Source organism: Castanea sativa, chromosome 10, assembly GCF_040712315.1.
Source record: "Castanea sativa cultivar Marrone di Chiusa Pesio chromosome 10, ASM4071231v1".
Lineage (NCBI taxonomy): Eukaryota > Viridiplantae > Streptophyta > Magnoliopsida > Fagales > Fagaceae > Castanea > Castanea sativa.
Window position 1 is genome coordinate 20,909,618 of NC_134022.1, and position 23,335 is coordinate 20,932,952.

General features: G+C 34.5%; 5 protein-coding genes across 5 annotated transcripts; 1 reads left to right on the plus strand and 4 right to left on the minus strand.

Moving 5' to 3' along the window:
- Nucleotides 1-2,042: 2,042 nt before the first annotated feature.
- Nucleotides 2,043-3,569, minus strand: LOC142612204 (uncharacterized). Its single transcript, XM_075784319.1, has 2 exons — nt 3,022-3,569; nt 2,043-2,673 (listed from the first exon to the last, which is right to left on the minus strand). Exons 1-2 carry the CDS (start codon nt 3,567-3,569, stop codon nt 2,043-2,045), a joined length of 1,179 nt encoding a protein of 392 aa, XP_075640434.1.
- A 1,809-nt stretch (nt 3,570-5,378) lies between these two features.
- On the minus strand, nt 5,379-6,166 carry LOC142612205 (uncharacterized). Its single transcript, XM_075784320.1, has 2 exons — nt 5,554-6,166; nt 5,379-5,470 (listed from the first exon to the last, which is right to left on the minus strand). The coding sequence occupies exons 1-2, from the start codon at nt 6,164-6,166 to the stop codon at nt 5,379-5,381; spliced, it is 705 nt and encodes a 234-aa protein (XP_075640435.1).
- Nucleotides 6,165-12,745, plus strand: LOC142612206 (adenylate isopentenyltransferase 3, chloroplastic-like). The gene is made up of 3 exons (XM_075784321.1): nt 6,165-6,251; nt 6,446-6,621; nt 11,869-12,745. Exons 1-3 carry the CDS (start codon nt 6,165-6,167, stop codon nt 12,743-12,745), a joined length of 1,140 nt encoding a protein of 379 aa, XP_075640436.1.
- Nucleotides 12,746-15,875: 3,130 nt separating this feature from the next.
- On the minus strand, nt 15,876-16,892 carry LOC142612207 (ATP-dependent DNA helicase PIF1-like). The gene has a single exon (XM_075784322.1). The coding sequence runs from the start codon at nt 16,890-16,892 to the stop codon at nt 15,876-15,878; it is 1,017 nt and encodes a 338-aa protein (XP_075640437.1).
- Nucleotides 16,893-17,708: 816 nt separating this feature from the next.
- On the minus strand, nt 17,709-19,322 carry LOC142612209 (uncharacterized). The gene is made up of 3 exons (XM_075784323.1): nt 18,627-19,322; nt 18,315-18,468; nt 17,709-18,217 (listed from the first exon to the last, which is right to left on the minus strand). Exons 1-3 carry the CDS (start codon nt 19,320-19,322, stop codon nt 17,709-17,711), a joined length of 1,359 nt encoding a protein of 452 aa, XP_075640438.1.
- Nucleotides 19,323-23,335: the final 4,013 nt, after the last annotated feature.

Here is a 23,335-nt window from a genome sequence, read left to right on the forward strand (position 1 = left end):
GTATTAACATAATTTTTGAATTTGGGTGAGACAATTGATTTTAATCTCAAAGATAAGTTATGGACCATATTTTTATGGAAATTGAACCAAGGATTCTATCTTTAAGAAATTAAATTGTCTAAGCAATTTTTTCTTTCTTTCATTTGCTTCTTTGTAGGAATTTTAATGACATTTTGATTGAAATTCCCAAATTTAATTAAGGAAAAGAAAACTCATTTGAAGCAATTTAATCATTGTGAACATATTTGGAATTAGAAAATTTCCTTAAATCAATGTTTATGGTCATTTTATTTTAGGAATTAATAAATCTAATTTTATTTAAGGAATTAATAATCCCAAAGAATTCGTCATAATTAATATGGTGGAGTCTAAGGACTCCACTAAAAAAATATTAGAGTCAAGGACTCCATTGATGGGGTAGAGTCAAGGACTCCATTAATGTGGTAGAGTTAAAGACTCCATTATTTTTGTAGAGTCAACTACTCCATTGATGGGTAGAGTCAATGACTCCATTAATGGGGTAGAGTCAAAGACTCTATTATTTTTGTAGAGTCAAGGACTCCATTGATGGGTAGAGTCAAGGACTCCATTAATGAGATAAAGTCAAAGACTCCATTAGAGAAGAACAGTGCACCACAACTTGAGAGAATTTTTATTTATTAATGTACAAATAGGAGTTACGAGTCAAAAACTCGTATTTAAAGCTTCATACTTGGAGTTAGAAACTCTCCATGAAACTTGATCCTATTTGCATTACCACACAATAATTCATATATGAGAATGAGGGAGAGAGAGATTTAGAAAAGAAAATGACTGATGAAATCCCATATATAAATCTATGTTGCGTATTTCTCCTTTGTTTGAGGTTACTCTCTCTATCTGTGTCTCTCTTTTTTTCTTCCCTCTATGTCTTTTTTGGGTGTGTACTTGCTCTTTTTTTTTTTTTGTGTATTTCACTTCTCTTTCTTTTCCTTACGTTTTCTTTTTTCGTATCTGCCTTTTTTTATCAGCCTGTCTCTGCCCCTTTTTTATTTTTGCAGGTGTTCCGCTCAAATTTATAGAGGAACTGAGAAGCAATTTTCTCCTATTTTTTCTCTAAAACTGACCAGTTCATGGGCCAAAACTACCAAAAAAAAGAAAAAAAGAAAAAAGAAAAATTACAGTATTGCACTAGCTTTCGGTACCGCTGTAGCTAAATTTTAGGTGCATTGCTTTTGGGAACTGTTGAGTGGTGCGTGTGGCAGGAAGTTATCCAGCCACACGTCCCACTTACATTTTTTTTTTTTGAATGAGGGCGTGACATATTGCCATTGTGGCGGTATTGCCACAAACAACCCCCACTCACGTGAGGTGAGTGTGTGTGGGGTTTTGCAATATTATTTTTTTTGCACCATTTTTTTATAATTAATTTTGAAGGGCCTTTTTTTTTTTTTTTTGTCCCATGAACTTGTCCAAAATTTATATTCTTTCATAAATCTTGCTTGAACTTTTTTTTTTTAATTTTATATAAACACATTTTACTTTTAAATTTCATATTTCAACACATAGATTTCTTAAAATTTTAACCATTAATCATTAAATTAAATGTTCATATTTTGTCACATAATTAGTAGTTTGATAGACACCAAAATAGTGTTAAACGATACTTGTTTAAATGTTGATGATATGATAACATTATATTTATTCATTTAATCATGAATTAAGAGATACTAAGAAATCTTTAACAAAATTATCTTCAAATATCTAGATGATCTTAATCAAACAAGAAATTCTATGGTCCATGTCATAGTCCCTTTCTTTCGAGCCAAGAATCCCATTATTGATCGAATCGAACCCTATTTTTTTGCTAAGTATGGTTCTTTTAGGTAGTCAACTTGCTATATAACAAGTAACCAAATTATCATATTAAATGATACCAACATCACATTTGGTATTAACAATATCACATATGATCATACTAATGAAAATCAATAAGAGGTTGGTCACATTAACATTTTGTAAAAATGTTTTTTTTTTTTTTAGAGTGAACACGTCAAACTTTATTAAGAAAATCCAACAATGTCATCTAGTACAGCAGAACGTATGGGTGGTAGAACATCCTCCATCCACACTGAAAAATCTAAGATACAAAGAGCATGTCTTACTAACTTATGTGCAACCTTATTACCCTCTCTCTTTACATGAGAGTAAAGTAATTGATTAAAATAACTAGCATTAAATCTAATATCCTCCATTAACAAACCATCCGTGGAGAGATAGGTGCTGTTATTGATCAACGCCGTAGTCAACACTAGTGAATCTGACTCCAAGATGCCGTTGTGGAATCCCACCTGTGTTGCAAAGGTCAATGCTGTTGAAGGTGCCATGGCCTCTATCTCCAAAGCCGTGTATAGCTGTCGTAAATGCTTAGCCATTGAAGCCAAAACCATACCGTTTTCATCTCGAATCGCCACGCCTATGCCCGATTTTTTTTGGTCTTTGAATGTAGCATCGTCACAATTAATTTTCACCAATCCTTGTGATGGAGGCAGCCATCTGGTCTGAAAGGGTGTGCTTGCAACCCGTGGATATTGTGGCCTAGGAATAGTCAGTGCAAACTCGGCGAGACGCTCTTTTGCCGTTGCAGCAATTTGATGAGAGCTAATGGTGGTTTTGTTCAAACGTAGCAAGTTCCTTTGAGTCCAGATCAGCCAAGCCGAGGTGAAGAAAAACTCCAGGTCTCACTGGTTAGTAATGAGCCATGATAATGACTCCTTGAAGTCCACAAAGGTGTGGTTTCTTCTACATTGCCATTGCATATCATCCTCCCAAACCACATCTAATTCTCGGCAAGACCACATAGCATGGAGTGATGACTCTGAAGCTTGCTTGCAGCGATCACAGGTCAAGTTGTCAATGATTGTTCGACACACCAGATTCTCCTTTGTGGGCAGTGAGTTTCGGCATGCCCTCTACATTAGGTTTTTGATTTTGTTGGGAACTTGGACAGACCAGATTGTCCTCCCCAAATGTCGCTCTTACGCCCTTTGCTCCTCTTCAACCTCGGATTGATCTTCAGCTTTCAAGAACCTATACCCGGACTTGGAAGTATAAATGCCATCGTTTGTGAAAGGCCAAAACAAACTATCCTCTGCCTCATACCGTGAGAGTTGGATGGCTTTGACCAACTTTGCCTCCATAGGAGTGAAGATACCATCTATCATCTCATGGTTCCACTGCCTAGAAGTTTCCTCAATCAAAATTGCCACTTTTGCATCTGCCAAAGAATCAACCATAGGTGAGAGAACCTGCGGTGGATGCTTCCTTGGCAACCAATGGTGTTGCCATATGCTTATTGCCTTGCCATTCCCAATCCTCCAACAGCCCCTAAGTAAGACATCTCTTCCATGTAAGATACTATTCCAAGTGTGTGAACCACCACTAGTGTGTTTAGCCTCCATAATTGTATAATTTGGGAAGAAGCGAGCCTTAAAGACTTTGTTGAATAAGGACTTGGGATTTTTCAAGAGTCTCCAAGCTTTTTTTGCCAACAAGGAATCATTGAACATGGCAATGTCTCTAAATCCCATAACCCCCCTCCGATTTTGATTTAGTTAACTCATCCCACTTCAACCAATGTATCTTCCTTTTATTCCCCCTTTGGCCCCACCAAAATTTCTTAATCATGGTCTCAATTTCATGACAAAGACCCAATGGGAGTTTGAAGCATCCCATAGCATATGTTGGTATGGCTTGAATGACCGCTTTTATGAGGACCTCACGACCGGCTTGAGACAAGAGCTTTCCTTCCCAATCTTGTAACTTATGCCATATATTTTTCTTAATAAAATTGAACCCTTCCTTCTTCCTCCTACCCACCAAAGATGGCAGCCCAAGGTATTGCTCAAAGTGTACAATTTCTTGTAGACCCAAGGCAGCCTTAATTTCTTGTTTGGTAGCTTCGTCGGTTGATTTACTGAAAAATATGGCTGTTTTGTTTTTGTTCACCTTTTGGCCTGATTCTCCTTCATAAGTCTCAAGGATGTCAATAAGTTTCCTGCATTCATCTCTTGTTTCCCTACAAAAAAGGAGGCTATCATCTGCAAACAAAAGATGGGTTAGTGCTGGACCCCTCTAACAAAGAGAAAAACCTTTTATCTCCCCCACACTTGCTGCATGTTGGATGAGACTATGGAGACCTTCCGTGCAAAGAAGGAAGAGGAAAGGAGATAAGGGGTCTCCTTGGTGAATTCCTCTAGTGGGGTGAATTAATCCTTGGGGTTCCCCATTGACCATGATGGAATAAGTGACTGTTTTCACACATACCATAATCAATCCAATCCATCTCTCATTGAAGCCCATTTTTCTCATGACATTTTCAAAGTACCCCCATTCCACCTGGTTCGTATGCCTTGCTCATATCAAGGTTAATGGCCATATAACCTGTTTTTCTTGTACTTATATTTTTCATACTATTTAGTGACTCAAATGCAACAAGTATATTGTTCGAAATCAACCTATTTTTGGCAAAGGCTGATTGGTGTTCAGTGATGATAGTGGGTAAAATTTTCTTAAGTCTATTTGCAAGAACTTTAGAGAAAATTTTATAAAGGACATTGCACAAACTAATGGGGCGGTATTGGGTGACATATTCAGGGTTTTTTGTCTTAGGAATGAGTGTGACGAAGGTACGATTTAGAGGGTATGGAAGAGTAATTGAATTGAGCCATGATAGTATAGAACTCGTTACATCATTGTCAACTATACCCCAAAAGTGTTGGTAGAACAATGGTGGCATGCCATCGGGTCCAAGTGCTTTAAGAGGGTCCATTTGCTTAAGAGCTTCTTTTACTTCATCAACATGAAAAGGTGCAATTAGGGCTGCATTCATGTGTTCGGTAATGACCTTAAGGATATGTGCCAGGGCTACTCCTTGTGTGGTCGGATTGGAGGAGGTGAAGAGTTCTTGGTAGTAGTTGATCAAGTGAGCTGCAATCTCATCCGGTTCCACTCTCCAATTTTTTTCTTCATCCATGATCCCACGAATTAGGTTTTTATTTTATTTAATTTTATTTATTTATAAATCTTTTAGTGGCTCGGCAATGAAAGAATTTGGTGTTGTTGTCTCCATTTTTCAACCAAAGTGTGCGTGATCGTTGGCTCCACATGCGTGCTTCCTTGCCCAAGAGAGAGTTAATCTCCTATTTAAGAGCCCTAACCCGTGCATTCTGCCCATGTACTTATGCCTCATTTTCGGCAATTACCAACGACTTTTTCTTCTTTGTCAATTCCTTCCTCACGTTGCTAAAAACATTGTGGTTCCACCATGCAAGGTCTCTACCACATCTTTCCACTTTTTTAATGATTGCCCCGTCCCCATACCCATGGGAATAGGATGATCATGAAGCCTCCACCAGTTCAGCACACCCTGCATCTGAAAGCCACATCTCCTTGAATCTAAACTCCTTTTTCTGTGGTGGAATTTCGAAACCTGACAGATTAATACAGAGAGGCAGGTGATTTGATGAAGTACAATGAAGATGATGAACAATTGTACTTGGAAATTTAAGGAACCAATTAGCATTAGCCACCCCCGATCAAGTCTCTCCCAAATAGAATGGCCGTCTGCAAAGTGCTTGCTCCATGTGAACCTATTACTCACAAACCCAAGATCAAGGAATCCACACTCATCCAACACATCCCGGAATAATTGCATCTGCCCATGGTGCCGAAGCGCTCCACCAAGTTTTTCTTCCTGTCTAATTATTTCATTGAAATCACCTGCACACATCCATGGCACCTCCGAAATATGGTTTAAAGTTTTCAAACTGTCCCATGCTTCACTCCGTCTTGAAGTTTCTGGTTCGCCATAAAAACCAGTGAACCTCCACTCATTGGAAGTGCCTTTATCAATCCAAGTATCAATGTAATAATTGGATGAGTCCATCATTACCAAATTCACCGACGACCTCCAAAAAAGTACTAATCCACCTCCATGCCCAACCTTTGGTACCACCCACTTGTGTTCAAAGTCTAAATTTGTTTGAACCATGTCTAGCCTTGCATCATCTGCCAGTGTTTCGGCAATGAACACGACAAAGGGATCTTTAGCCCGGATAATATCACCAAGCTCTTTCCCTGTACGTAGGTTCTCAAGCCCACAACAATTCCACACTAAGAAATTCATGGTGACTGGCGGGGCTGAATATCAACCTCCACCAATTCGGTATAATCATCTTCCTCGCTCCTTGAAACCTGGCACCATTTGTTGGGTAACTTGGAGTGATCATCACTGAGTGTAAAGGACCTTTTCCCATAATTCCAATTACCTTGGGGCACTTTCTCCTTTGGTGTTGAAGATACATGGCAAACCCTAGTCCATCGTGGCTTGGATGCAAATGTAGAAGCCCTAGGACTTTGGTTGTCACATGTAGAATTAATTGTCTTGTGCATGTTTAATTCTAAGTGTAAATTTGAATTAAATGATGTTGAGATGTTACCTATTGAGGCTGGGATTGTAGTAATATTCTCCATGGATGCTTGTGGTCTTGATTCCGTAAAAGGAAGGGCTGAAGAGTTACCAATATGGCTGGAATTCTTTTTGGGATCAAACTCATTCAATGCCCTACCAATCTCGTTAAGGTGTAATTCAGTGATTTGTGGATTTAAGGGATCAAAATGAATGCTCTTAGCAGGTTGAAGATCGTTGGACCTTGCTGCCTTTGGATAGTTATTACATGTAACGGACTGCAATGAATTTTGACCCTCCTCCAACGTAATAGTCTCCTCTCAATTTTGCCTCTCCTCCCCAGACTCACGGTTGCTCAGTGGTGGCGAGTGTGGTGCAGCCGCCTGAGTATTGCCATGATCCCTTCTGTCCTCTTCGTTCTTGTTCCCCACTGGCGCCCTCTTCGCTGAATATGGAGCTTAATTCGACCTAGATGTAGACATTCCATTTTACAACTTGCATTTAACCAACCGGTAGATCTTCAGATTTGTGATACAAAACAAATCTTGATGCTCTAGCGATCATAATGGTATGCCATGGGTTTTGATCGGACCACTTGATCAAAAGTTATCATACAAACAACTTTCAATGATCATGGCTCACCTACACGATGGGCCCAATCATGTCCTATGTTAAACACTTAATTTAGATTGGTTCCAACAAGAATTAATTTAAAATTAATTAAGTGTGAATTTTGATTGGATCTCATTTTATTTATTTATTTATGTTTTAAAATAAAAAATGTTTTCCTTTATAGCATCTTATCTACTCTTTTGAAAAAAACAATTTGGAGAGAGAAAGATATGATCCATGAAAATTTTTAAAAAAAAAGAGGAAAAATGCTCAAAAAAAGTTATTATCTTCAGCAGAAACTTGAATCACATTTTTGGCTTGAAAAAAGTTGAAATTTGATTTTCTCTATTTCTAGAAAAGTTGTATAGAATTAAATTTCCTTTCAAAAAAAACCAATCCCGAATCAATTGAAATTTTTAGCTGAAAGTTATGGCCAAAATACGAAACAGGTGCAGAAGATAACACAAATTCAGCATTATCTTCAATTTTCTTTCAAAATTTCAAATGAGGATCAACACCCAATCTGATCAAGCTTATCTAATAGGCTTATTCCCTCCCTCAGCTTCAGAAGAAAGCTTTTGAAAAACAAGTTGGACAGGAAAACAGATACATTCTTTGAAAATTTTCAAAAAAACAGAAAAAAAAGCTCAAAAAAGTTACTATTTTCAGTGGCAACTTAAATCGAATTTTTAGCCTAGAAAACGTTGAAAATTGGTTTTCTCTATTCCGGAAAAGTTGTAGAGAATTGAATTTCCTTTCAGAAAACACCAATTTTGAATCAATTGGAATTTTGAGAAGAAAGTTAGAGCCAAAATACGAAACATGTGTAGAAGATAACACAAGTTCAGCATCATCTTCAACGTCCTCTTTAAATTTCAAATGGGGATCAACACCAAATCCGTTCCAGATCATTTAAACAAGTTTATCTCCTCCATTAGCTTCAGAAGAAAGCTAATAACTTAGCTTTAAAGCTAAGCCATCCCTTCCCCTATAAATAAGAGAAAACTTCTTCCATTTTGGGGACCCCAAAATTCCCTCTGGAGAGCTAGTGAGAAAGCAGAAAATTAAAGCTGTTGTGCAACCATTGTTCTTACTTTGGTTGTAGTTGAGTACTTCCTTGCTTTCTCCCTAGCTCTTTAAGTGATCACTTCCCTCTTTTAATTTATGTTCTATGTTGGTAAATAGTTAATTATGTTCTTAACTTTCTACACATGCTTGAATAAATGTTTAACAAGTGATTATTTGTTTCTTTCATGATATGCTTGGATGAACATGCCCATATGTCTCATTGATATTCCTTTTAAATGCTTAGATGAACACTTCTAGGCTAATACACAAATTTTCTCTTGAATGCTTAGATGAACACTTCTAGGCTAAAACACAACTTTCTCTTGAATACTTAGATGAACATGTCTAGGTAGTTGTTTTACTTTGTTAAATGCTTGAAAAAGCATGCCTAAGTATTTTGATTTTCTCTAGATGAACATGTCTAAGGGATTTTCCTTTACTTCTTTTCATAATTGCTTAAAAATGATCAAATATGTTTAAATGTTTTTTTTTCTTTGCAATTATGTTGATGACAAATAACATGACAACTTTGTTTTTTCTTTTTTTCACATGCTTAGATGAATATGTCTAGGCTAGGAATTCTTTGTTTACATTAATTTCTTGGATGAATATGCCATTACCTTCATGCTTTCTTTACATTAAAATTGTTATCTAACAAATTATTATTATTTTTTTGTTTATATTTATGTCAGATTCCCCTAACACATATTTGCTTACAATTCTTGCAAATTAACATGTTTGTATGACATATTGTTTGTATTTGTTTGACATGATATGATGTTGGCCACCTTAACCTAGGAGACCGGTTTTACCGGGCGAGATGGGTGCTTAATCCCTTCCCATCTCGTAAATTAGCATTCGAACCAAGATCGAGGGTTCTAGACTATGCTATTGTATATGCAATTTTACATTTTTTAGAATGTAACTAGGAAATAAAGCAATGTAATTTATTTTTCTTAGATTGTATCTAGGACAAAAAGCATTGTAAATTTTTGTTACAAAATTGATGTAAATTGTCATATATTAATACAATAGAAGCATTTTTTTTATATTGAAGGTTTTCTTGTTTTTCCATTTAAATTAAATAAGTGGCGACTCTATGTAAAACTCTCGATCTAGGGGGGAGTACATTTTACAGTGAATTTGTTCATTTTGAGCATTACGATCCCACCCGTTCGTGCGGGTTAGACCCAGTTTGAGAAAAAATTGGTGGGCTGGGGTCGCGGTCGCTCACACTAGACTTGTAGAATCCAGGGTCTGCAATGACCTGTTTACGTGAGTGTGAAAAAGGAGCAGCCCTTAGGCTTGGCCCGAACTGCTTCTGTTCCGGAGTGAGTGAGCCTTCGCTATTCAACCAAATCTCGCAATCCTTATCACCATGGTCAAAGCAGCTACACCAATAGCATATATTTGGTAGTCTTTCGTACTTAAAACTTATCCAAGTCTGTTTCTCTTGCCCTACTGACACCAAATGTTCACGACAAAGAGGACCCGTAATATCCATTAAGACATGGACCCGAATAAAATTCCCCCCTTCTGATTCAGTCGACTTTACAGTAGGTATGATTGTCCCTAGAACCTCACAAATCTTTTCTGCTCCCTTCACATTCATGAACTTTATGGGAAGACCGTGCACTTGCACCTAAAAAGTAGTCTTGTCCAATGTGAGGCCGTCAATGGATGAAGTAGTATCATACCTCTCCATTACTATCAAATGCTTATCAAATGTCCATGGTCACTCTAAATCACTTTGTTAGCCTCCGCTTTGTTATCGAATACAAATAGTACTGATCACCTAGATTACGCACCCTGAACCCGTTTTTAGAACGCCAAAGGAGAGTGAACGTTTTTGCAATAGCATCAATGTTCAGTGCTCTCTTTGTAAGGAATTTTGTGGCAATGATAAACTCCGAAGAGCTTAGTTCCTCGTCTAGGGAGCAACCTGGCCCTTCTTTGTCTGACAGAGTAAGACGATTCCAATTAATGGTCAAATCCTCCATGGTGATGAGAGACAAAGAGTAAGAATCGAAAAACCTACACTGTTTCCCAATAACCCTAGAAAAAAACCCAACAAGCCTCAGAATAACAGTGTTATTCCAAGGAATACTATCACTCCTTCCTAAGGAAGGGACCGCTATTCTATTGTATAAGAGAAGCTATAGAGAGAGCTTTCTTAGGTACAAAGAAACTTACATCTTTTGTAAAAATTTTGTAAAATAGTTTGTGGATATAGTATTACTCCATACTAATATCATATTTTGTAGTTTTTTTTTAGTTACATTAAATGGTTCCAACGTCACAACAAAAAAAAAAAAAAAAAAAAAAAAAAAAAAAATATATATATATATATATATATATATATATATATATATATATATATATATATATATATCCACGTAATGAACATTATTGTAATTTTGACATCCCAATCTAACAAAAATTTAATCTTCCCAAGTACTTGGTATATATAGTGCACCAAAAAGCATTTATTCATGCAGTTATAATGGAGGTTTTCCGCATAATGATCATTATTGTAATTTTGATATCCCAATCTAACAAAAATTTAATCTTCCCAAGTACTTGGTATTTATAGTGCACCAAAAAGCATTATTCATGCAGTTATAATGGTTTTATTAAAGAGTGGAGTTTCCCATGGTTCTCATTTTCATTCTCTCTTGTGTGTGTTGTTGTTGTTGTTTTTTTTTTGATAATGATTTACTCAAAAGGAAAAAATAAATTTTTTATAGTCGATAGAAATTCTACGTACTCTAGCTTAATTTAAATATATTTGTGTATGAAACTCTCTCTCCCAGAGACTTGATTATTGGCACTTGCCCCCTACTAACGATCACGTCATGGGTGCATAGTGGTGAAAAAATATGGTAAGTGAATATTGATAAATGAAAAAAATGATAGACTTAATTTTTTATATATAATAAGTTCACATATTCCAATATGATAGACTTAATTTTTTCTTACAAATTTCTAATATGGTAAGTGAATATTGATAAATGAAAAAAATGATATTAGTAGTAGGTCTTGGTGAAAAACAATAAAAATTGGATACAATAATAATTTATAAAAATATTGTAAAATAATTTGTGATTGTAACATTGTTTATTTTAGGAAAATGTTAGGTGCTTGTTAACATTTCCTTTTTTTGTGTTTCACTTAAAAAAAGGAAAAAAAAATTGTTATAAAAATTGCCAAAAACTGAAAAACTGCCAAAAACTGAAAAAGTTATCTAAAAAATTACCCAAAAATGTGTTGTTAAGGGCACCTAACACAACCTTTTATATTATAGTAATAAATAAATTAAGAATTTGGAAAGTGAATTATTCTTCAATGGTCAGATCTGGAGCCCGTAAGAATCGGGATAATGAGTAATTAATTGCAACTTGATTTTTCTGTCATTAATATCATGTTACTAAAAAAGCTTTCAAAAGTAATATTAATACCACCCCATTTTGCTTCTTCCGCATTAACAAGCCCAATCAACCCCTTGCCTTGCCTTTCCTTTGACTCAGTGGCATTCTTTGAACACAGTCATGTTGGGCCTCAGACACATAACAAAATGTTTTGTAGGACTCCTTAGGTATGCTACATTTGCATGTTCATATTCTTTGTTTCTAGTTTTGCATGTGCTTTGGTCAATTTCGAGAGTAACCTCACTTCTTGTTTTCTACGCTTTGTTATAGTCTTATTTATATTAATTTCGTTTTTTTCAATAACTTGATCAGGACCATTTGCAAGCTTGTAACCCAACAAGATGTTTGGTCTAAAGAAGAGAATATCAGTCAGAAACAACACAAAAAAAAGGTGGTAATCATCATGGGAGCAACTGGAACTGGCAAGTCAAAATTGTCTGTTCATCTAGCTAGTCGTTATAAGGCAGAACTCATAAACTCAGACAAAATGCAAGTTTATAAGGGACTTGACATTGTCACCAACAAAGTCACCATGGAAGAGCAATGTGGCGTACCACACCATTTGCTGGGGATACTTGATCCCTACGCTGATTTTACAGTAGACCATTTTCGTGACATGGTTGTACGTGCCATTGAGTCAATTGTGAGTCGTGGTCACCTTCCAATCATTGTTGGAGGGTCTAATACCTATATCGAGGCCCTAATTGATGATGAAGATAACAAGTTCAGATCAAAGTATGATTGTTGCTTCCTTTGGGTGGATGTGCCCAAGTTAGTGCTTGACCCATTTTTATCAAAGCGGGTTGATAAAATGATTGAAAATGGCATGGTAGATGAGTTGAGAAAAATGTTTGATCCCAATGTGGATTATTCACAAGGAATTTTTAGGTCAATTGGGGTTCCTGAATTTGACCAATATTTTAGAAATGAATCTTCTTTGGACAAAGAAACCAATGCAATGTTAATCCAAAAGGCCATAAATAAAATGAAGGAAAATACATACAAATTAGCATGTCGTCAAGTGGAGAAAATTTACAGGCTCAGAGATATAAAGGGATGGAATATTCACCGCCTTGATGCAACACAAGTGATTAAGAAAAGTGGCAAAGAATCTGATGAGGCTTGGAATGAGCTCGTGGCTGGACCAAGTGTGGCGATCGTTGGTCAGTTTCTTCGCAAAACCTATTAGGTTTTGTAGGATGCATTGTACTTTACTTGAATGTTTGATCAATCTATTTTAATGGGGTGGTTTTGATTTCAAATATTTGAACATAGCTTGGATTTTATGACTTGCATGGATATCTGAACTCCCCCGATTATGCATTTTACTTAATTATGTAATGCCCCTATCATCCGTGTTATGTCCCCCCATGACAAAAATAAACGTGCATGTCTTTCTCTTTTAAAAATTTATAGAAGATTTGGATTTTCTAATCACATTTCTGTTTGTTTTGACATTAACATTTTGAGAAAAATAAATCATTTCTCAAAAAGTATTTTCAAGAAAACTATCTCATTTTCTTTGTTTGATAGCAACTTTAAAATGAGTTGGAAAACTATTTCTTGACTTTTCTTGAGATGGAGTTATTTTCCCTATTTAGTTTGCATGAGATATATATTGTCATTTTCCAAAAAATGTTAGTAGAAAACAACTATATCTCATGTAATTAAGTTAGAATAAGAGAAGTTCAGAGATAATTTCCTTTAACCCATTTTTTTTACTAAATACAAGAAAATGAGAAAAAATATATTCACATAAGGTTTTCCATTGAAACAAATGGAGCATTAATGTTAAATTGAAAAAAATTAAAAAAATGAAAGTGGAAGTAAAGTGTTGTTAGATGAATAACTACTATAATTATCAAATTTCATATTTTGAAAAAATTTAAATTAAAGAATGTATAATTATACAAACACAGTCATAGAAATTGCTCATTGATAATTGTCATAAGTATCAAATTTCATATTTAGAAAAAAAGAAAAAGAAAACAGAGAATTTCTTATTTGTAAAAATTTCTAGTATATTGTATGGGCTACTGACTTAAACATATATAAAATTGAAAATGTTTAACTTTTGGTTAACCCAGTGATGCTTTACAATTTTTATGCCTACTAGCCTCTGAGCACTCGCTCACTCGTGTGCTCAGAGGCTCTTCTATTTTTTGGGTAAGGGTTAATTTGGAGCATTTATTATAATTTGGAATTACTACATTTTCCAATCACAAAAAAACCTAAGGGTATGATGAGTATTATGTGTGGTTAAATACATGTGGTGACCTTTACAAAAGCTATTATGAAAAGTTGATGGATTAATGTAGAAAAGTGAAATATTTACATCAGGTAAAACTGTAAAATAATTCACTGCATCTGAAACATGGAATATGTGAACTTATTAATATTATGCTGGCTACGATGGAGAAGTTGGTGGAGCAATGTTATTTGTTCCACATTCTAATTTCTTTCTAGTAGCATTTGCCATGAACCTATGATACAAAATGTGTGTGTTTGTGTTATTAATAGAGACTTTAAAACGTACACAATAATGATAAGTACAATAAACATGAAGCATAAACTTGTGAAATGAAATATTTGAACTGACCTTGTGATGATATTGCTTAGCTCCATGTATGTGAAATGGTCTACTTCAGCTTGGGATTTAAAGAACTATCATTTAATTACCAAAATTCTAAAAAAAAAAAAATTTATATCCAAACTATGTAATTAAGTATTTTTCTTTATTTAAAAAAGTAGATGTGGTAATGATTTGTACCTGCTTTATCATTGCATCGTCCTTCACTCTCATTTTCCGTTTGTCTTTATTGTTTTGGATGTTGAAAATTGCATTGTCCTTGGTTTTTTTGGTTTGTTTTTTTTTCTTTTTTTTTTTTTCTCATGGATGTTGGAAACCACATTATCCTTGATTTTAATTCTCCGTTTGTCTCTATTGGCATGAGTGTTAGAGATCACATTGTCCTTCATTTTTCCTTTGTCTTTATTCTTATGGATGTTGGAAACCTCATTGCTCTTGACATTGATTTGTTGTTTGTCTTCGTTCTTGGAACTTCAAAATGAAGAAAAAAAAATTGTTTGTAATTAAGACTATCAATTAGTTATTTTCCTATTTTAAAAAATAGCGTAACAAACCTTTCCAATTCTTGTGACTCTAAAACTCGTTTCACTTCTTTCCAAAGCTCTTTCGTGTCAGCTCGAATAGTGAATCCCCAACCAGGTGAATAAATTTCCAATTTGCGAACCTAACCCATACGCAGCATGACATTTTTAACATTAATTTATATAAAACAATAGAAAGGGATGCTGATTAAAGATATCATTAAAAAGAAATATACCTTGTTATCAATAGCCTCCATGTTTAATATTGATTGATCATCCTTTTGATTCTCCCAATGAGCAGCAGGAACAGCATGCTCTCCATTATTTTGCATAGTGGACTCGATCCTCACATTTGAGTTAGGCATCCTTCTTGTTACCTATTAATTGTATACATAAAAAATATCAAGAAATAAAATATTAAAACGTAGACTACATAACCATTCAAATTAATTTGTAAATTATTAAAATAAATCTATATGTAAGACTGTTATTTCCAATTGTTAATTAATACCTATGATGAAGGGAACAAAATATCTTTATACACAATATTTCTTGTGTGAACACCTTCCTCCTCAGGTATTGTTCCTTTTTACACCAATAGTTTTGTGGTAGATTGGGAGACTCCCCTTGATAACGCCACATATAATTGGCCATGACTGAAAATATGACCAGGACGATAAATTCCAACAGTTGGAATTGTCTGACCTTGTGCTTTGTTTATTGTAATTGCAAAGCTCATATGTACAGGAAATTATTGTCTGATCATTACAAATGGTAGGTGTACATTTTTAGTTGTCTTCAAAGGGATTCTTGGCAAGAAAACGCATGTACCTACATATTGTCCAGTCAAAATTTCAGCGTCAATTACGTTGTTAAAACATCCACGGCATATCAATCTTGTACCATTACATAATCTTGCTTTTGGATCTATATTGCCCAACAACATAATTGGAGCACCCTTTTTCAGCCTTAATATATGTGGTGGTAAACCCCTTGGAGATATAGAATTTATGAATTTTTGTTGATATAGATGTTGCGTATCTCCTTCAACCTCATCAAAAGAATGTAACGTAAACTCATCTCTTGGGAATTGAGAAATTATCTTTGCATTAAGCTATTCAACACCATCATTTATAGGTGTTAGCAAAGCCCTATCAACCATATATTTTGCATTATTGACATGTTCTTGCAAACTTGGAAAAACTTGATCAATCAAGTTGTATATAGAATGTTGACCCTCCCATTGCATTGCCATTGAAAAGGAGTAGTTTAATCAAATCATCCATTATAAATAGTTTATTCCCATCACCGATGCGTTGTATATACTTAGCAAACTCTTCATCGTTGATAGACCTCGTATTCTGCTTCAAATGTAATACTTTGACGTCTTTCCATAATGGGGACTTCACTATGCATGCATTAATCATTTTTGCCTTTGTACCCTTTGGAACAACTGGAAGTACTAGACGAAAATCTCCCCCCAAAATTAGCACCGTCCCACTAAAAGGTAAATTTACTTCCATAATATCTTTAAATGTTCTATCTAAAGATTCAAGTGCACATCGATTTATCATTGGGGCTTCATCCCAAATAATTATGGTGGCACGTCTAATAAATTCAGCCAAGTCTGATTGTTTACTTATTGAGCAAGTAGATGAAGTATCGAGAGTTAAAGGAATCTTAAACCTGAAATGCGCTGTTCTTCCACCAGGGAGTAATGTTGCTGCTATGCCAGATGTAGCTGTGACAATTGCAATGTGACCGGCTTTTCTTAAGGTTGCCAATATTGTGCGATACAAAAATGTTTTCCTAGTTCCTCCTGGCCCATCGACAAAGAATATCATGTTTTCCTTACGATCAATAACTGTCATGATTGTCTCATATGCAACTCTCTGGTCATTATTCAACTTCTCAATTAAAGTGAGTTCTTCATCTACATTAGGAATAGTTAGCTCATCATGTATGAGTCTTGGTACAGTTGAATCATTGTCACATTCTATAGTTGAAATTGGCAAATCATACTCCGTGATGTGTTTTCCATGTTGCAAGAGCAACGCCTCTAAATCATTGAGAAGTTTATTTGTACAACGTGTCTTTGTTGTAACAGATGTTAATGGGTAATCTTCTACCATATATGGGTAGAACTCATTCCACAATTCTCTTACTCCAGTTGGCAGACAAAATACCAATATTGTTGCAAACAATCTTCTTAAAGCTAAAGGCATTCGAATGTCTCTTACCTCAAGAAGACACTATTGTATGCTGTTATCGTTCTCTAGTAAACCCCTTTGTTCAACTGCTTGCTTAAAAGTTGGATAGGTTATCCCATTGATAGTCAATAAATCGTAAAATCTTGTTAGCCACTTGAAATGGTTGGATAGGTTATCCCTCCATCAAATGGTGAAACAGTGTAAACCCTGCCCACTACTTTTTTTTATAAGATCTTCTTTGTATCCATGTTTTGTTTTTATAATCCTAACAATAATGCTCAGGAAACTCTCTATATAGATAATTTCATGCATCATGATCAATCATATTTATATAAAAAAATTCAATGAGCACTGTCTTTTTACTTCGCTCCAAAACATTAGCAATAGGCTCATGTGGTCTAAAGCGTAATTGTTGTCTATCTGGAAGATGAATTTGCAAATGAAAAACTATAGGGTACATTCAATACATAAGAAAAGCAAATATCTTCCAACATGCCTCTAGAGCACATACCCATCTTGCATCAATGTACTGTTGGACCTCATCATGATTTGGGCCTAGTCTAACTTCCATAGAGACATGACCTGGGCCTTTATACACATATTTTATATAAGTATTTTACACTTTTGATACTGCAACATATTTCAACATTAATATGACAATTATATTTCAACAGTAACCAAGGATTATATGGAACAACCTAAGTGTTATCTACCATAATCCTGCAATGATCATTCAATGGCACGGGATTATTAGTATCAAATCGTTTGTAAACAGGATATGAGTCATTTCCTTGGTAGGTTTTTGGTGAGAAAGGCTTTGGGTATCCTTTTTTACATTGTACATGGTGATCTTGGATTTTGTATTCCGTAAGGACCATGTATCATATGCTTCAATACAGCTTTATGTAATTGAGGTTGTTCTTCTTTATACGGTATTTCTCCTTTAACAACCTGATCATAATCCTCTGGATTATGCAATTTATCATCTTCATCGAGAATTATAAGCATGTGTGCATGTGATAAACCCCTTTTTTGGAACTCAAAGACTGGCACATATACAATAACTCTTCCGAGAACCCCCTTAACCACGATATCATCTTTCAATTCTTCAAATTTCGATTCGAAAACTCTTGCAAGCAAGTCTGGACGATCTTGAGCGGTTTGTGCAGGTAAAAGCTCATTTTGGATTTCTTCCCATCCTGGATTGCACGTCATTATGATGAATAAATCTGGTTTTCCAAACTTTTGAATCAATGACATTTCATCTTGAAATCGTTGGATCATATCGCGTGGGCTTCCCACAAATGATGATGGTAAAATGGTTCTATGTCCAACATTTCCTATATATAAGATGACAAAGTTCAGCCATTAATAAATATTGATGTAAATTCACTATTAATGAAGTAATGTAAATTTTAAGTGTGAAGTTTACATTACCAGTATCACACTCTCCTTCATGGAAAGCATCTTGTAGGCTTTGGTACAGATCCGCCTTAATAGAATCTTGATTGTGCTCAAACCACCTAAGCTTGTGTGTTTCAATTTTGACATAATTATCAACAGCATACTGTTGTGAAAGGCGTCCTCCATACTAGATCATTGATAGATCATCAAGGCGAATCTTCGACAATAGTAAAAATAGATTTAGGTTCAGTTATTTCATAGTGTAAGCGGCATTTTGAAGTAATAGATTGAAAATTATAAAACTGTTACCTAAAGGACGTATGTAAAATAATTGCGACATGACACTTTATTTCTATTAGCGTCGTGTATGTTAATATCCCATCCATATGTTCCAAATGGAAAAAGTATTGGGTACTGAAATGGATCATAATATCCTGCTGTATCTTGAACATTGATCAAATTATTACCAAATGTTTGAACCAAAATTTCTCTGCCACTTAAACGCCCAGCTTCTTCACCTCTTACAATAATAGCTGCCACTTGGGAAGTGCTAAGAAGGCAATATTGAGGTTGGTTTAGAGGTTGTTCTTTAATGAGGAGTTTACATTGATGTAAATTTGGAGTTCGAGATAGTTGACGAAATCTCTCCACAAATAGGTTATGCATGTCTAAGATCCTTTGAATAAGCCGCACAGTATCTTCGTGAGCTTCTACAGATTGAGACATTATGCGTTGTATTTCAAGATCGGTGTCGTAGATATAAAATTGTATATGCCGCACATTTAGAGGTGTATGTGGTAAAAGATTACCGATTCTATGATCGATGGCACCTTGGGCACGAAATGTATATATTCCTCGACTATTCGAGGCCACGCTTTCATCCATGTGCACACTCATTGAGGTAAATGCAAACATGTTGTTGTAAAGCCATATATATTGCCTGAAATGTCTGCCTCGTGGTGTTTGCTCACAAATGAACTCCATAAATTCAGGACAAACTGGGGTGTTGGGTAGGGATATTTTTCCATCCTTGCAACACATCGAAGATGTCTCTTGATGGAACAAACGGGCATTACAAAAGCGACATGTCTTTGGTTGTAATGGGTGAAGACGAATTATGTGCTGATTTCTCTGCTTTTAACCGGGCAAAAGGAACTCTTTTTGATGGAGAAACTAGGCTGTTCCACCGCGGTAGTTGTAATTATGTAAATTGCTCATTCTTCTTTGGTATGTTTGATTCTTAATTTTTTTGTCTGAGATATATGCAATGTTCACTACATATTAGCTTTATAAATGTACTGTTCAATTTCTAGATATCATAATGAAGTGAACCCCATGTTCAGTTTTATAGGAACATTAATGTGAATTGTTTTGTTCCACTATGGTGATTCTAAATCAAAATCATATATACTTTTCCAGGATAAGATTCAGTCTTTCATTTGGGATTACTAGAGAATCTTTCTTCCTCATAGTGTATATATATACACATACAAAATTGATATGTTGGCTTGGATCTTCAACAGTGCAGCATTTGACTTCTTTCTATATGTAGATAGTACATAGAACTCTAGGGGAATTTGGTTAGTTAAAGACAGTTTGGGTAAGCTTCTACAATGTTTTGTGCTTTCAGCGATGTTGATCAAGTGTGTTGTGATGGGGTTGTAATGTTTGGGTATATGCTGAGTGTGAGAATATTTCCAGCAAGCTTTTCAAGGTGTGCTTAATACACTTGATTTATGAATTGTGATGTTAATTTCTGTTCCTGTCATATATGTGTTTATTCACTGACTTGTGTATGGTTTAAAGGATCTAGAGAATGTAGATTACTATTACACGGATTGTAAAGCTTCAAAAAAATACCAGCCAAATGTGAAGTATGTTTGTCCTATTTTTGTGTGTGTGCAATTCTTTTCCCTCTAGTTGATTTTTGGGGCAATTGTATATTTGACTTTATAGACTAAGGAGTTTATCATCAGGTTTTAAGCCTAATTTTGTGACAATTTTTGAAGTCGGTCTTTAGAAAATAGTGGACAAAATGTTCTACTTGAGAAGTTAGCTGTGGAGTGCAATGGCATGGAAGGAACATATATTCCAAACCTTCATATGTAAGCCTTGAACTCATTTTTAAATATTACATGTACGTTGACATATTTTTCTTTAATATTCTTGTAGGACCTTTATGCACTCCTTTCTCACCACTACATTCATTTTCTTCTTATGCAATCCTTACAGCAACTTTCTGTTTGTTTTGTTGAAAGATTCATTAAGATGCTTCTTTATTATTTTATTTTCCCCCCATCTTAGAGTTATGTGCAAGTGCAGTTCATGTGGGTCAAAGAAGTATACACCTACAAGATCAAATTCTACTTGGATTGTTATTAGGAATTTTCATTTTCTGGGTTTTGTTACTTTTTTATTTTCAATTAGGTGGCACTCTCCATATCTATGTAAAGAGGTCAGTATTTTCTTTTAAGTCCTTGTGTTTTTGTCAATCTTTACACCAACCTGGACAATTCCATTGAGACAAAGAAACCAATGATGTTTCGTAGTTATCAGAAGGACAAGATCAAGGACTGATGTTGAAGGTCGAGTAAGTTTGGATTGTAGCTATTGACTCAAGCAGAGAGGTAGAGTATCAGAACAGAGCAATGGAAGAATTGTAGTCGTGACTATATAAACGACAGTGTTTATATTTAAAACAACTATACTACCTGTACTTTAGGATTAATTCATAGTTATTATTTATATACACGTTTATTAATCTGATTGGTTGTAGAGGCTAGATTTGTATATTGTGGAGTTAGTAAGAAGTTAGTTACTCTCAGACTTTGTGTAAATACTTGATGTACTTTCATTTTCTTTCAATGCAATATAGAATTTTTTCATCAAATTCTCATAATAGTTACTTTGTTGTCTCAAATGACATAGTTCCTCAATGAAAGAGCTAGCAAGATGCTCTAAAATATTGGCCCCTGAAAAGCTCAAAATTCCATTTTTGACAATTTTGAGTCCAACCTTAGGAACAAACTCTGGTAGCCATGGTACGACTTCACTGTGCAAGTTAACCCTATAAGAACTTTCCCGTGCATTGCACTGGTTAGCGACTAGTTATTATTATTATTATTATTATTATTATTATTATTATTATTATTATACAAATAGTGCTTGGACAAACTAAAATTGAGAATTTAATAGATAACAATTTAAATGATTTTTTTTTTTTTTCAAATGAACTTATATTTATTTTATAACTAACTAATTTATATTTTCAAATATACAAGCATTATATATAAATTTGGTAAAAAGTTAATACGTATTTAGTTATGCTCATTTGTTAATGTATCACATGCATATGTATGAGTTACAAGCTTATTTTAAATTTATTGATTCCAAATCCAAATTCAAATCTAAATCCAAATTTAAGTTCCCAAACACAACCTAAGTACTTTGATTGAAGTGGCAGTCTAAAATCTAAATACTTTTACAATAATTTTTCCCCGCATGACATGCCATATAGAAGCCTCAATGACCAAATCAATATAATTAGCAGGTTCCCTCTTCCTGCATTAGTAAATGACTAAAACTGCTTTCTTCTAAGGATTATAATTTTTTTTAAATGCCATTTGCATAAGAACCTGATATTGTTATTGACTTATATAAACTTGCACGATCTACCATATGAGTTGTAAAACAACGTTGTTTGATTCTTGTAATTTTTATTTGGTTAAATATCAAATTCACTAATAAGCAAGCCTGTTCTTACTCCTAATACATTAATTTTTTCTTGGATTTCACTTCTATGCATTCCAGTATTTTCATTTCCATGTTGATGCATTTGTAGAAGTCCTGTTCCATTTCTCTTAACTCAGATAATTGTTCTCAAGTATTAGACATTAACGCATACAAAGTGGGCTGAGCGTCACTTGAGTTTTGTGTCTTTAGCTTTCCTTGAGTTCCATCAATATATGGATTCCACGTGTTGTGAGATCTCTCTCTCTCTCTCTCTCTCTCTCTCACACACACACACACACACACACACACACTCTGATTACCTGTTGGTGAGAAAATATGGATTGATCAATGAGAGTCTGGACTTTGGAGCATAGATATCACTCTCAAAAAGTCTCATAGATAATAGAAAAAAGAAAGGAGTCCATGCTAAATGCATCATTCAAACATATAATAGATGGGAAGAAATGTTAATCACAACATGTATTAGAATATATGTCAAGAAAAGATTTGATCAACATCTTAGAACATATGTCAAGAAAAGGTCAGATAATTTTATCAAAAAAAGAAAAAGAAAAGGTCAGATAATTTTATCTTAAATACTTTACAAAACTTTGTGATTGAGGTCGATATATAGCAGATTGCCTAATAGACATTGTCAAGACCTCCATTCCTAAGATTGCAAAAGATCTTTATTGTTTAATTGCAAACCTAACATGCCATTATTTCTACCCCACAAAAAGGATACTAATGGTGAGATGAATGGATTTGAGGACTGTGTTTTGTTCTAAAAAGGCCAACAACAGTATTTCTCAGCTGGCATGTTCTAGTGTTTTTAACAAAAATGGCAAGGGTTTAAATACGTCATTTCTAACTATTGAATTATTATAAAAAAAAAAGCCAATAAGGAGCAACATAATATAAACAAGGTCAAAATAAATATATACCCCAAACATTATTGAAATCCTAAAATTTTTAACAAAAAAAGTTGTCAATAGTTTATCGAGTAAGATCGTTTAGTGGATTAATTATAAACAATAGTGAAAATATGTTAATAAAACCTAAATTAAAAAAACTTAATTAATAATTTTACACTGTTAAATCAAGAACATATTTTAGACAAAGAATATATAATAGAATTAAATAAATAATATTAAATTGATATTTAAATATTTTAAAAAATTCACTTAAATTTATCGTTAACCCTGAAAATGTATTTATAGAGTATATAGCAGAAAACGACCGTCGTTTACAAACAAAATCAAAGTGTGCGCAGGATAAGTGATGGACACGCAATCAGCGCATCTTTTAGCAAACGCCCAAGC

Excerpts from the sequence above, each read along its gene's own strand:
- LOC142612209 (XM_075784323.1), bottom strand. The coding sequence starts at position 19,322 with ATGTGTTGCAAGGATGGAAAAATATCCCTACCCAACACCCCAGTTTGT. Across the intron at positions 18,469-18,626 it reads ACGACGCTAATAGAAATAAA|TATGGAGGACGCCTTTCACA; the intron begins GTGTCATGTCGC and ends TCAATGATCTAG. Across the intron at positions 18,218-18,314 it reads TGAAGGAGAGTGTGATACTG|GAAATGTTGGACATAGAACC; the intron begins GTAATGTAAACT and ends TCTTATATATAG.
- LOC142612206 (XM_075784321.1), top strand. The coding sequence starts at position 6,165 with ATGGTGACTGGCGGGGCTGAATATCAACCTCCACCAATTCGGTATAAT. Across the intron at positions 6,252-6,445 it reads AACCTGGCACCATTTGTTGG|TGTAAATTTGAATTAAATGA; the intron begins GTAACTTGGAGT and ends TTTAATTCTAAG. Across the intron at positions 6,622-11,868 it reads GCCCTACCAATCTCGTTAAG|GACCATTTGCAAGCTTGTAA; the intron begins GTGTAATTCAGT and ends TAACTTGATCAG.
- LOC142612207 (XM_075784322.1), bottom strand. The coding sequence starts at position 16,892 with ATGCCTTTAGCTTTAAGAAGATTGTTTGCAACAATATTGGTATTTTGT.
- LOC142612205 (XM_075784320.1), bottom strand. The coding sequence starts at position 6,166 with ATGAATTTCTTAGTGTGGAATTGTTGTGGGCTTGAGAACCTACGTACA. Across the intron at positions 5,471-5,553 it reads GGGGTGGCTAATGCTAATTG|GTTTCGAAATTCCACCACAG; the intron begins GTTCCTTAAATT and ends TTAATCTGTCAG.
- LOC142612204 (XM_075784319.1), bottom strand. The coding sequence starts at position 3,569 with ATGGGATTTAGAGACATTGCCATGTTCAATGATTCCTTGTTGGCAAAA. Across the intron at positions 2,674-3,021 it reads GTTGAAGAGGAGCAAAGGGC|GAACTTGCTACGTTTGAACA; the intron begins GTAAGAGCGACA and ends CTGGACTCAAAG.